Below are 14,596 nucleotides of genomic sequence, written 5' to 3'. Positions count from 1 at the left end.
AAATCAATGATATGATTTAGTTCTATGTCTTCTGAGTGCTGACAATCCCATTCTTCTACTCAGAACCTTCAATTCATATCCATGGGGATGTCCTCCTCTGCCGTGTCTAGCAGAGAATTGCAACACTGGGAGGCCTGTTTTTCTTCTTTTTTTCCTGTTTTCATCAGCTCGGGTAGCTTGGTATTGAAATTCTCAGACTTTGTTCCTCTTCTCACTTGGCTTCCAGTCTGCATAGGTTCAGGATGGGGAAAATGAGACAGGATGTGCTAAGTGACAGGTGGAGTGCCTTTCAGAGCTGAGGGCTTCATTGAACTTCCTGGGCTCTTCGCATACCTACAGCTTACTGTCTCCCACATGTGCCATCTTTACTCCTTGTTTATCTCTTCTCTGATGCCCTTTGCCATGTCCAGTAACTGGAGTTCTATCAAGGATTATTGCATGTTGGACTCTTTCCTAGAATGGTATCACTGTTTACTTTATGAGCACTGATAATTTCTGATTTAATTTAGCCACTATGTGATTATGCTTACACTGTGTATATTCAGTGAGCAGCCAGTTACGGCAAGTGTCCTGCTCTCTTATATTTATATATAAGGTAGAGTTCTGTATTATAAGCACATCATGTCTCCAAAAATTTAGTTATCCATAAATCTTCTATTAAGAAAAAACAGCGTGGGGCTGGGCACAGTGGCTCATGCCTATAATCCCAACACTTTGGGAGGCCAAGGTGGGCAGCTCACTGGAGGTCAGGAGTTTGAGACCAGCCTGGCCCCATCTCTACTAAAAATACAAAAATTAGCCAGGCATAGTGGCAGGTGCCTGTAATTCCAGCTACTCAGAAGACTGAGGCAGGAGAATAGCTTGAACCCAGGAGGCAGAAGTGGCTGCAGTGAGCCAGGATCGCCTCACTGCACTCCAGCCTGGGCAACAGAGCGAAACTCTGTCTAAAAAAAAAGAGAAAGAAGGAAAAAGAAAAAAAAAAAACTGTGTGAATAAAACCACCAAAGATTCAATCCAGTAGGTTCAGGCATGAGATGGGAAATAACCCTCCTGTTAAATTGGTCACTCTCACTCAGTGCCTGCAAGCTCCTTATGGCATGAGCCTCTTATCAGGCCATGAATAATTCTGCTATTCCTACAGCATGACCCCTAAGTTAGCTGCTTTGTATTTTGAATATATTCGAATAAAGAAATAATGATACTAATGATTTTATTCAATATTAGGTGAAAAACTGTGTATATCAGTCTCACTGAAAAAAGGCATGTCAGACTGCAAAGGGAAATCTTCCTAAAACTTGACAATTTTTAATAGGATAGGTTTAATATAGGTTCCTTTATACAGTAACTGTAAACTATTAGCTCTATACAAAGGTAACCTCTTTATATATTTGGTAGGCCTTCCCTAACTGGCTATTAGTTATGGGCTTTAAGTTTGAATGTTTTCTTTTATTTACTACTCTCACACTTTTGATGAAATGGACCTTTGACAGAAAGAGAACATTTTTTTTTAGTACCTTTTATTAAAGTTTACAAATTAATGCTATATGCATTGTCATATTCTCTCAGTAAGCTTGTTAGATTTCTCCATTTTAAAATGGGCTGCTGAGGGTTCACATTACCCTGCTAAGGCTGGGACATAACTGGACCTACAACCACTCTGTAATCCACGTATTTCCAGTGTTATTCTGTACTGAGATGCCTCTCCAGAGTGCTGCCAGGTAACATGTGTTCACCTGAGAACAGACAAAAGAGTTTTCCTCATACTTATATTCCCAGGGCCTGACACACTGATAAATTGTTTTTTTGTTTGTTTTGGTAATGAATTTACATATTTTGAATCTGAATGGTTAGTAAACAAATGAAAGACAACTTGAGGTAATCAACACCTCTATAGTAAATGTTACCTTAAATATTACTTGTTAAGCCATTTAAGTTTTCTCTGTTAAATTGTATTAGCTGATTATTAATGTCATGGGATTAGAATTTATTAAAATATAGGATTAGAGTTAACAAATTCTTTTTAAAATTAATTTGTTCTCGGGATTTGGTATCCTTTGTAATTAATACAGAAATAATATAATTAAAACCATAGATATTAATATTTTCATGGTCTCTTATGCAGGTACCGAACTTACCTTCAACTACAACCTAGAATGTCTTGGGAATGGAAAGACTGTTTGCAAATGCGGAGCCCCAAACTGCAGTGGCTTCTTGGGTGTAAGGCCAAAGGTACCACCTTTCCAGACTTCTGCTTTGGGATTAGTGGTGCAGTCCTACCACCCTATCAGTGTCAGGGCAGTCTTCATTTTAAGAAGATATTTCAAGGCCGGGCGCCATGGCTCAAGCCTGTAATCCCAGCACTTTGGGAGGCCGAGGCGGGTGGATCACGAGGTCGAGAGATCAAGACCATCCTGGCCAACATGGTGAAACCCCGTCTCTATTTAAAAAAAAAAAAAAAAGAAGATATTTCTTTGAAATTATTGACATTGAGCCAGGCCTGGTGGCTCATGCCTATAATCCCAGCATTTTGGGAGGCTGAGGCAGGTGGATCACCAGAGGTCGGGAGTTCAAGACCAGCCTGGACAACATGGTGAAACCCCATCTCTACTAAAAATAAAAAAAAATTAACCAGGTGTAGTGGCACGTGCCTGTAGTCCCAGCTACTCAGGTGGCTGAGGAAGGAGGATCACTTGAACCCAGGAGGCGGAGATTGCAGTGAGTCAAGTTCACACCACTGCACTCTAGCCTGGACGACAGAGCAAGACTCCATCTCAAAGGAAAGAAAAGAAATTAATGACATTGAATAGGTGTTGATAGGCCTACTTGCAATTCACTAAGCATTTGGCTGATCAATTACATAAGAGGTTTTAAAGAATATTCCTGAAGTGTTTTGCACCATCTGACTTTAATTGGTGATCCTTTTCTAGATAATAATGCTTTGAAATAGGACCTTTAAAGAATGCTAGTTACCTCCCTTGTCTTGATCTCACATCTCCTAATAAGCCACTTGGATTCTTGGTATATCTGTGTCTGTTCCCCTCCCCGCCCACCCATTTCTCTTTCTGAAGATACCAAAAAATCTGGAGTTGAAGTTTCTAAATGTAGGATAACATCATAGATAAAAGTAGAACTCTTAATCCCCATTATAACAAAGTATAAGCATTGTTGTGTCTTCCTGTTTTTTAGTGTGCACTTTCTGAAAAATTGAATTCTAATTCTGTAACCGTTAAGTATCATTTCCACGTCTGTATCCTCCTTTTCTTATTTTTTTAAAAGTCCTTTGCTGATTATTTTTATTGACTGTGTTAATTTTTTAATATAATTGATGGACATACTAGATGAACATCTGGATGCTTCAAGATTTCTCTAATCATGAATAAGGGCATAGTAAAAATTGAAGTTTAATTTTGATGCAAAGTAGACTAAATAGTGGCTTCAGTGGAGTATGTTCCGTATGCCTTTTTGATTTTGAAACTCAACATTAAGAACTGAAGACATGTAAATTAACATAGAGCCAATAAGAAGGGTAAATAAATTTGTTTTTGAGATGGAGTCTCCCTCTGTTGCCCAGGCTGGAGTGTAGTGGTGTGATCGCAGCTCACTGCAACCTCTGCCTCCCAGGTTCAAGCAATTCTTCTGTCTCAGCCTTCCAAGTAGCTGGGATTACAGGTGCCCACCACACCTGGCTATTTTTTGTACTTTTAGTAGAGACAGGGTTTCACCATGTTGGCCAGGCTGGTCTTGAACTTCTGACCTCAGGTGATCCACCTGCCTTAGCTTCCCAAAGTGCTGGGATTACAGGTGTGAGCCATCGCACCTGTCCAAAAAAGAGTACATAATAATTTAGAGCAATAATGGGAAAATGAAGAACATCCAATGATTGTTTTTTATCTTGTTAAAATAAGGAGAATCACCTCTATGTTAGGTTTTATTTTGTTTTTTGTTTAGTTTTTGTTGGTTTAATGTTATTCTTTAAGATGTTCGTTGACTTGTTTCCTATAAATTAAAATAGTAACTGAGTTTAACCCATTTTTAATGGTGGTAAGTGTACTGCAGATGCCTGTTTCTGCATTCTTGAGGTCTGCATAGGATAGCATTTTACAGGTATCAGTGAGAGGTAGATGCTATAGCAGAAATTGAGAAATTAGAGATCACTGTGGACACTTAGTAGACAGTGGTCTGTCAGAATAGGATAGACCTCCATTAAGCCTTGTAGATTGGTCCTAGATGTTTCTGGGTTAAAATGAATAATGTGATAAAGAGCCACAGGATTTGGTGACCCAAGTGTGGGCTGCAGAGAACACTGAGAGGACATCTGCTGGCTGCTCCAGGGTCCATCTTGGGAGTGGTCAACAGGAAGCTAATTTGACTTGATGTGTATCAAGTCACGTTAATCAAAGTTAATTCATGGTCACTGCAGGGACCATGCATTAACTTTTTTGTGTCTTAACGCAGTGCTTATAGTAAGTTCAGTTATGCTTTGTTGAATGAACGAGAAACATGTGTATATACATACAGAACCTTCTTTAATTTTTGAAAGTAGACAAATACAAAATAAAACTTTGGCTGGGCGCAGTGGCTCATACCTGTAACAATGCCAGGACTTTGGGAGGCCGAAGTGGGTAGATCATGAGGTCAGGAGCTCGAGACCAGTCTGGCTAACATGATGAAACCCCGTCTTTACTAAAAATAGAAAAATTAACCGGGTGTGGTGGCAGGCGTGCACCTGTAATTCCAGCTATACTCAGGAGGCTGAGGCAGGAGAATTGTTGAACCCAGTAGGTGGAGGCTACAAAGAGCCGAGATTGCACCACTGCACTCCAGCCTGGGCAACAGAGCAAGATTTCCTCCAAATAAATAAGTAAATAAGTAAATAAATAAATAACTTACGAGAGGCATGACATTTAAGACCAGCCTATGTATCAGCAAAAACAGATGGATTTTTGTCTTTTCTGTTTTGTTCAGGTGGCAAGAGTAGTTGATACAAAAGTGGTAATTATTGCTACGTATCTGTGACGTACTAGGTACCTTTCCTGCATTTTACCTTCATGACAATCTCTTTTCCCAGAGAAGAGAATAAGGCTCAGAAAGGATAGTTAACCTGGTTAAGATTGGTACTAAGCCGGGCGCGGTGGCTCAAGCCTGTAATCCCAGCACTTTGGGAGGCTGAGGCGGGTGGATCACGAGGTCAAGCGATCGAGACCATCCTGGTCAATATGGTGAAACCCCGTCTCTACTAAAGATACAAAAAAATTAGCTGGGCATGGTGGCAACGTGCCTGTAATCCCAGCTACTCAGGAGGCTGAGGCAGGAGAATTGCTTGAACCCAGGAGGCGGAGGTTGCGGTAAGCCAAGATCGTGCCATTGCACTCCAGCCTGGGTAACAAGAGCGAAACTCTGTCTCAAAAAAAAAAAAAAAAAAAAAAGATTGGTACTAACATGTTGACAGAATGCTGACAGAATGCTCAATATCTGACTTGTAGAATCAACCCATTGCCACAGAAGAAAAGTCAAAGAAATTCAAGAAGAAGCAACAGGGAAAGCGCAGATCCCAGGGTGAAATCACAAAGGAGCGAGAAGATGAGTGTTTCAGTTGTGGGGATGCTGGCCAGCTCGTTTCCTGCAAGAAGCCAGGCTGCCCAAAGGTTTACCATGCAGACTGTCTCAATCTGACCAAGCGACCAGCAGGTTGGTGCCAAAATCCATTCATAATGCTACTTGTTCTCTCCGTAATACTCAGGGTCTCATGCCATTTGCTTCAGCCTGGAATTAAGTGCCATTTGGTCTTCACATGCATAATTTTGAGGGGTGTAGTCTGTTTTCTCAATCTGGAAATAATGAAAACAAAGGCTTAGAAATCTTAGTTATGAAGAATGGAACAGAATGCACTTGCTGTGTTTCAAGTCCTTTACTTACATTTATGTTTTTCATCCCCCTAGCAACCCATAAAGGTTGGTTTTCTTCCATCATGCATGTGAAGAAACAGAGTTAGGATTGGTGAGGTGATCTTGCACACATATATGGAGATCTGGGTTTTTTACTTCAAGACTATTAAGTCATGTTGCCTTTCTAGAGAAAGAAAGATTGAGATAGTAAAGCCTTTAGGTGGTTCCAGTCTGTGAGAACTGGATTGCCACCCTTTTAGCACGTCCTCCCTTGCTCCCCTACCCCTAGTGGGGTCTCCCCCCATGCAAAGTAGACTTTTTTCTCTAAAGGAGATGTGGTTGTATCAGTTAAAACACATGAGAAGGCTGCTCAGTGGATGTGGTGCCCACTAAATTTGTAGTTGAAGAAATTGAGAACCTTAGTGATTTGGGGTTAGAGGATTTTAGGGATTTGGATATGCCATCTATTATAAAGGACAAAAAAGAGAAACCAGTAGGGAGCTGTTCCAGGGTGAGGAGATTATAAATTACTAGTGACCTGTTTCCAAGAATCGCAGAAGCTGAAGAACTTTGGGATATAAGTATAAGGAATTTGTCCCCAAATTGGCTTTCCTTCAGTGTAAGGAAAGGTCATGAAAGCATGCGGTAGGATGAGGGCAAGACTGTCACATTGACCTGTCAGCACTAGGAAGTAGAATTGTTTCATAATCACCTGCTCAGGGCTGTCACTGGCATAGGCTGTGATAGAACCAGTCTTGCCTATCTGCCAGGAGTGGGAGCTAGTGTAGTTGACGTGAAGGTGGAAACACTGTCCCTATTCAAGACTCTCAGGTTTCACGAAATGGGGCAAGGTAGATAAAAGCTCAGGTTAGCTTTGGATATTTTCTACTGACTTCATGTGAACAATATATAATGTGTTGTGCTGGTCCCAAGACTTAAAACTGAACAAAGGTTAAATCTTCCATTTTTCATAATTTTATATCTTTTCTATTACTGCTAATAAGCAAATAAGCAAGAATCTAAATAGCTGAGATATTTCTCTTTGAGTTGCTAATTTAAAAGCTGTATAGTACAAATGGAGAGTGCCAAAATATGAAAGTAATATCTTAAGTTTCATGTAAAAGAAGCTTTATGCTGTCCCCACACCACCACCCCCAACCTCCTTGCTGGAAATAGTCATAGAAATACTGGTTTACTCCTCTGCTTGTATATTAAGTTGATACTAGTTGCTATTTGATAATTCACTGTTTATGTATTCTGTGCAGAAGCAGCAGCTGGAATTCTGGGGCAAGAGGTGGCTAGTGAGTGGCATAAACTAGCTGAACCAGGAGCAATGTGAAGGAGAGTCATCATCCATGCCTTCAGACTGTAGCATAGCCATGGCCCATGTGATATGTATCTCTTTTTTCCTAAACTTTTGTTTTACTTTTATGTTTTCAGGGAAATGGGAATGTCCATGGCATCAGTGTGACATCTGTGGGAAGGAAGCAGCCTCCTTCTGTGAGATGTGCCCCAGCTCCTTTTGCAAGCAGCATCGAGAAGGGATGCTTTTCATTTCCAAACTGGATGGGCGTCTGTCTTGTACTGAGCATGATCCCTGTGGGCCCAATCCTCTGGAACCTGGGGAGATCCGTGAGTATGTGCCTCCCCCAGTAGCGCTGCCTCCAGGGCCAAGCACTCACCTGACAGAGCAATCATCAGGAATGGCTGCTCAGGCACCCAAAATGTCAGATAAACCTCCTGCTGACACCAACCAGACGCTGTCACTCTCCAAAAAGGCTCTGGCAGGGACTTGTCAGAGGCCACTGCTACCTGAAAGACCTCTTGAGAGAACTGACTCCAGGCCCCAGCCTTTAGATAAGGTCAGAGACCTTGCTGGGTCAGGGACCAAATCCCAATCCTTGGTTTCCAGCCAGAGGCCACTGGACAGGCCACCAGCAGTGGCAGGACCAAGACCCCAGCTATCTAACAAACTCACTCCAGTGACCAGTCCAAGCTCCTCACCCTCAGTCAGGTCCCAACCACTGGAAAGACCTCTGGGGAAGGCTGACCCAAGGCTTGATAAATCCATAGGTGCTGCCAGCTCAAGGCCCCAGTCATTGGAGAAAACCCCAGTTCCCACTGGCCTGAGACTTCCGCCGTCAGACAGACTGCTCATTACCAGCAGTCCCAAACCCCAGACTTCAGACAAGCCCCCTGATAAACCCCCTGCCTCTTTGTCCCAGAGACTTCCACCTCCTGAGAAAGTACTGTCAGCTGTGGTCCAGACCCTTGTAGCTAAAGAAAAAGCACTGAGGCCTGTGGACCAGAATACTCAGTCAAAAAATAGAGCTGCTTTGGTGATGGATCTCATAGACCTAACTCCTCGCCAAAAGGAGCGGGCAGCTTCACCTCATGAGGTCACACCACAGGCTGATGAGAAGATGCCAGTGTTGGAGTCAAGTTCATGGCCTGCCAGCAAAGGTCTGGGGCATATACCGAGAGCTGTTGAGAAAGGCAGCATGTCAAATCCTCTTCAGACACCTGGGAAAGCAGCGGCCCCTTCAGAGGACCCCTGGCAAGCTGTTAAATCACTCACCCAGGCCAGACTTCTTTCTCAGCCGCCTGCCAAGGCCTTTTTATATGAGCCAGCAACTCAGGCCTCAGGAAGAGCTCCTGCAGGGACTGAGCAGACCCCAGGGCCTCTTAGCCAAGCTCCAGGCCTGATGAAGCAGATGAAGCAGATGGTCGGAGGCCAGCAGCTACCTGCACTTGCTGCCAAGAGTGGGCAATCCTTTAGGTCTCTTGGGAAAGCTCCAGCCTCCCTCCCCACTGAAGAAAAGAAGTTGGTAACCACAGAGCAAAGTCCCTGGGCCCTGGGAAAAGCTTCAACGCGGGCAGGGCTCTGGCCCCTAGTGGCTGGACAGACACTGGCACAGTCTTGCTGGTCTGCTGGGAGCACACAGACATTGGCACAGACTTGCTGGTCTCTTGGAAGAGGGCAAGACCCCAAACCAGAGCAAAATACACTTCCAGCTCTTAACCAGGCTCCTTCCAGTCACAAGTGTGCAGAATCAGAACAGAAGTAATACCAATCAATCTCACATGAACAAACAAGCTGCCCCCAGGGTACCATTTGGGGAGGGGAAATCTTTTCTTTCTTTCCCCCTTGAAGAAAAAGAAATCTGCCCCCAACACTTTCCCACTGTTATTCTTTCCTTATATCCCAACACTCAGAACTCTTGTGACATTATCCAGTGGGGGATTATGGTTGTGTGAACCATGTATGAAAATCCAGTGGGCCCCAACCAAGGAGACAGACAGACTTGAGTCTCTTTCCCTCAACTTTTCCACATGGTCATCGTGAAATAAAAAGTCCACTCTGGAGTCAAGTATGGAATTCAATTCCGCTGGTCAGGTTGGAAGGTATAGGGGCTCTCAAACCAGATTTCCCCAACCAGATAGAGCCGCATTGAGGGCACCTAGGAACGCTTGGAAGGAAATGGTGTTCTTTTAAATCAGTGGCGATTTCCTGAGCATTCACATGTTCTAGGCCGGGTGCTAGTCACTGATGATAGATACAGAGATAAATAAGGCCTCATCCCCGTGAGCCTGAATTCCAAGGCTTTCAGGAACTTTTGACCAGAAATAACAGGAAGTTCTGAGGGGCCCTGGGGCTTTAGATTCATTTTGAAATGTCCTTTGTGGCACCAGAAGTGGTTGTGTTGAGTAAGTGTCTCTGGGCTGGGGTGTGCATAGTTGCGTGTGCATGCACGCACACTCACAAGAGGACTCCTCTATAGATGGAAGGGTGCTGCATTGAAGCCAAGTGAGGCTTTTGGCTCGGGTAGCCGCTGTTGCTTCTGTCTGGGCTGTGCAGAGTCTAAAGATCAGTCCTTGGAGGAGCAGGTGGTCAGGGAGAGCTGGGTGCTATGCGAATGTAGCTTTCCAGCAGTGAAAGAAGGCATTTGGCAAGCTTCTCTTTCTTTACTTCTGTTTCTACCTATTTTTCTCCTTGTACATGAATCCACCCCATCCCCATTTCCCTAAAACACTCAGGTGCTTTCAGATTTCAGAGCCTCGGGCAGTGGATATAGGGAATCTCTGACAAGCTCTGAGCTAGATACACCAGCTTCAGGAAGAGTACCAGATCCTGATGGGAAATCACTTTTCCCCAATCCTTTTCTCTCCTGAGTGGAGGGAGTTGTCTTTGCCTCCCTGAGAATTGCTGTGCTCTGTATTGAGAGTGCTTGCCTGCTGACTTAGCTCAAAGGCAAGCCAGAACTCTACCCTGAAGACTGACGAGAGGTGGTGTTTAGAGCAATGTCCAGGCTAAGATGACTCCTAATAACTGCTGATTATCTGTTACTGCTGCCCTGAGCTGGGGCCCAAGGGCTGGGAAATCTGTTGGTGCTACCCTGCCCTACCATTCACCCAGCTCACAGACTGCCAACAGGAAGTGCTGTTTGGCTAGTTTCCTCCCACTTACCTACCCCTCCTTTGTTCTTAGACCAACATGTTTACCTCTCTGCTTTGCCAACTTAGCCAGCAGGCCATCCCCTGGCCCTAACATCTCCTGGCCATTCTCTCTTATTTATGGCTTTCACGTGCTCAACAGGATTCTGTATTTGGTCCCGATTTCCTCAAGTTCTTATTGAGGTTACTCCCATCACTTCCATGGAGGGAACAATAGTTATTATAGAAGCATTTGCGCTTTATCTAAAAATAGAATCTGTTTTTATTTCCCAAAGCCTGTCTCTAAGGTTGAGACACTTGAACTCAGGCAGAGGGACGAGGCTGGGCAGGGCTGTCCCAAATTTAGGGGCCTATCCCTGCATTTCACTGAGACCTCGGAATCTCCTCTGTGAATTCCACCTGCCTAGTTCTCCCCTTTCATCCTCTCTCTCTTCCCACATCATCAAAGAGGAAAAGCTCTTTGTTCAAAAGGAAGAGAAAACATAAAGCATCTTATTTTCTTTTAAAAGAATTTTAAACCATGAAAAAGATATTTTTAAAGAAATTCACCCAGAACATTAAAGTTCATTATATTAAGTATTTATCATGTGTGAGAATAATAAGTATATAACTGCAGCTAGTAGGTCCCTTTCCCTAATCTTTTAGGTCATATGAGTAGGGTTTGCTTGGTGCCAGTCCTGTGCCCTTTTCTCTCCAGTCATCTGTAGTTGTGATCAGAAAAAGATATCTGCACTGCACTGTCAGAGTCTCCTTTCACTATGTTGTGTGTTAAATTACCGTAGCTCTTTGTTTCATGAAATAAACTGTGAATTTAGGGGGGCGGGGGGAGGGCAGGCTATGTAAAAATTTTCAGTGGAGAAGTTTGATCCTAAAGTAGCTTCTCTAAAGTAGGCTTTCGTAGGTAATCAACTTGACAGCAGTCTAGATGTCTCACGGGACAGGAGGGAGTGAGGGAAAGGGGCCACGATTGGCTGCTTCGTGGTTTTGTTTTGGTTCTTTCCATTCTCCGCCATTCATTGGAGGCTTCATTCCAGACCTGCCTGGGAAAATGGCTTCTGAGCCATTTTGGGGAGCAGTTCATCATTGGAAAGGATGGACACCTGGGCTTCCTTCAAGGGCCATTGAATGGAAACTAGAAAACCATTGGAAACTAGAAATTTGAGTTATTGGGCCTGCCAAGAGCAGCATCTGATACTACATTGTTAAAATCATGAAAGCAGTCACTATCCAATTAGAAGAAAAGTGAAAACAACTGTTGGAAATGTGACTCTTGGATGAAGGTGGGGAGGGAGTGGCCTTGCCAGCCCTGTGGGACGTCTCCTCAAGCTTGTTATAAGACCCCTTTTCCAAGCGGATGTGAATTGGAGTGAAAAGGAAATCTTTCATCTTAGAAAACTTCTGGTCCTTATGCAGGATGGTATTTGACTATGCTTGGAAATTGAGATCTCAAGAGAGTTTGCCTTGGAGGCCAGCTCCCCAGGAAGGCTTTTCCAGGGACAAGGCAAAGGTTGAAATGCTCCATAGGTAGCTAGAAAGCCAGTGTATCTCCTAGCCCTGCTAAATCTGAAAAAAATTATGGAACATGTTGAAATTTACATTCAAAGCCTAATTTGCTTCTTTTGATGGAGCCAACCCAGTCTAATAGCAAAATAGCTCTCATTGCTACAGAAACATCCTCAGTTTTAAATGTCTGCTTTACCCTGTTACTGAGTTTGAGATGACTTAAATCACTGTGTTGACTCTCTTCTGAACCAAATCTTTAACATTGATGAAAATAGTTTATTTTATTCTTTACATCCTTCACCCCACACTACGGTCAGGGCATGAAACGTACTATTGATCCCTTCCCAGGCTCGACACTGTCTGCACACTGGAGCTGGACTCCCAGGTTATAATTCTAATGTTGCCTTGTGAGAATAGAATGGCAGGAAGTTTGGTCCTGGCAGCTTCCCCCATAGGGAGTAATTAGGATAGCATGAAACTTGGATAGGTTTTACCCTTAGCCCCTATAAGGTGGATTTTCTCCTAAGGCTTTTTAAATGATAATGTCATTCTCATGGGGTTTGTCAGCCAGGTTAGAGGAGCCCAGTGTCCTAATTTGTCTTGAGATCATGGCAGAGAAGGAGCTCCCTCCAGCCCCTTTCCTGCTAAGTCTCATTTGAGTGGTTCCACGTGTAGACATTCCACGTCACTGCTTGGTAGCTGCTGTGGGAGCCTGTCATTGGCTATGGCCAGTTAGTTCTCCGCTGAGCTTCCTAGTGCCCAGTGCAACAGGGCCAGAGGCTGCTGTAGTGTAAACTGAAATAATAGATCATTGTTTTGTACACACAAACAAATGTAATGATGGTGCTAATTTCATGGTATAAATAAGCACTGCCAAGGGTTGAGGGACTGGTGGCTTAAGAAACCCAGATTCCTATTTGGGAGGAGAAGATTTTACGTAGAAAGGTTTCTTTGAGGCTTTGTTAAAAGTGGGGAGAAGGAAGATCCTCAGTGAAGCCTATACCCAACCCTGGATTGGCCCAGTGCAATCCAGAGGTGGAAGAGATCCTGTATCCAGGTGAAGGTGGCCGTTGAGTTTCTCAGGGCTGGGGCCACCTTGTCCATAGCCTCCGTCCACTGCCTGGAGCAGGTTGTTAGAGAGCTCTGGGTGTTGGGTCTCCCTCAGCTCCCTTCTGCCCCTCTCTACCTCTTCCACTCATGGAAGCACCTCCACTGCTTATGAAGATTAAGGGTAATATTTTATAAGGAAGGGGAAAGAATTTAACTAGAAATCCACAGTCTCGGAAGAAGTGTTTTGAATTTTAATATGTGCTGTTTCTGCCTATGTGGTCCCTTCTCTAGAGCTGTGTTCCCATGACTTTCAAAACATCAGGTTATTGTGGGGCTTCAGGTGTAACGTCCTGGAAGTTAAGCAAAGTTTTCTAGACAAGGGATGGGCACAGGGAGTAGAAGCAGAAATAAATGGTTCTAGTGTTTTCAACTTCCAGGGTTGGGGCAGGCCAGAGCAAGGTGGTCTCACTGAGGTGGGTGCTACCTGTGTGTGGGTAGATGAGTGTGCTGAAGGTGGGGAGGGCAGCACACAGCAGCTCATGGCAGAGCTGCTTCCTAGGTCTTGGCAGAGAGGCAAGCTGATGATAAACATCTATCTATATTGTTAAGAAAGGGGTCAGGGGGGTCAGCCAAGGTCCATCATTGTTTTTTGCCCCCCTCCCCTGCCCCCATAGATTGTCAGCTGTAAGTGAAACTCCTAGTGAAAAAGAGGGGAGCCCTGTGGTAGGAGTCCCCATAAACATGTACTGTAATTCTTTGTATATAGAAAAAAATTTACTGTAAAGTAAAGTTTAACTTTACTCATATATGGCCCTTGCCCTGTGTTTTTATTGGTTGTGGGGAGTTGTAGCCTAACAGGAGGGAGGACTGTTTGGGGTGAGAGCAGGAGCCAGCTGGAGATAGTATGGGGTGGGGGCGGGGCAGGGATACTGTGGAGCTAAGCCCTTCCTCTAAGCACATCATGGGAGTAGTGTGTTTCCTCCCAGCAGCCACAGGGCTGCCCAAGCCTTTTTCTCTCCTGTTGGGAGTGGCTGGTGTCAGTTTTAGTCTCCCTCTACAGGAAGCCTCCATCACTCAATAAGGAAGTGCAGTTTTGAGGAATTGGTTTTCTAAAAGGAAGTGGAACCAAAGCACTCTAAGTGTGAGTCTGACCATATTGGCTAAGTTTTAATATTCTTCAAAGGCAGGTGTTGTTCACTGCGGAGGACTCAGCCTAGGCCTCAAGGCAGGAAAGCAGAGGCAAAGGATAAACTAAGGCAAAGCCCCTGGACTGGGGCCACACCTCCCATACTGGAAAGAGCTACAGTAAATTTCCTTCTGGTTGAACAGGAAGTGTCAGCCGTCTTTACGATAACACCTGATCCCTCAGAAATATATGGACCTTCAAGGCCTAATACTTTGGAGGACACTTGGGAGTTTGCTTCCCCTTGTGACCCAGGCCTGAACTTCCTGCCCTTTCAACAAAAAGTGCTTGGGAAGATTGGGAAAAACATTTAGTGCTAGAATTACTCTTCACTTAGGATCTCACAATCCTTGGGCTGTGTAGTAGTCACCTTATTTTACAGATGAGAAACTCAAGCTGAGGGTTTAAGTCCCTTTTGTAAATTGGAACCAAATCTGGATCCATTAGACCTTTCTGGCTTACAGAACTTAAGACTTTTCTACCATTAAACCACATTGTAGGATGTCACTGGGATGCTCAG

The 14,596-nt window shown here is 44.1% G+C and overlaps 1 protein-coding gene across 11 annotated transcripts in view; it reads left to right on the top strand.

Annotated features, from left to right (window-relative positions):
* NSD1 (nuclear receptor binding SET domain protein 1) overlaps positions 1-13,699 on the top strand; it is a 170,710-nt gene extending 157,011 nt beyond the window's left edge. For all 11 annotated transcript variants that reach the window (XM_074390577.1, XM_074390575.1, XM_074390573.1 and 8 more), the window contains 3 exons: positions 2,123-2,229; positions 5,484-5,688; positions 7,326-13,699. In XM_074390577.1, coding sequence (XP_074246678.1) covers positions 2,123-2,229; positions 5,484-5,688; positions 7,326-8,953 — 1,940 coding nt within the window. In that variant the 3' untranslated portion in view covers positions 8,954-13,699. The remainder of the gene's footprint in view (positions 1-2,122; positions 2,230-5,483; positions 5,689-7,325) is intronic.
* The last annotated feature ends 897 nt before the right edge of the window (positions 13,700-14,596 follow it).

The sequence above is a fragment of the Saimiri boliviensis genome, chromosome 20 (genome assembly GCF_048565385.1).
Source record: "Saimiri boliviensis isolate mSaiBol1 chromosome 20, mSaiBol1.pri, whole genome shotgun sequence".
In the NCBI taxonomy this organism is placed as follows: Eukaryota; Metazoa; Chordata; class Mammalia; order Primates; family Cebidae; genus Saimiri; species Saimiri boliviensis.
The sequence above is the reverse complement of the archived record's forward strand: the minus strand, read 5'-3'. Positions and strand labels throughout refer to the sequence as shown.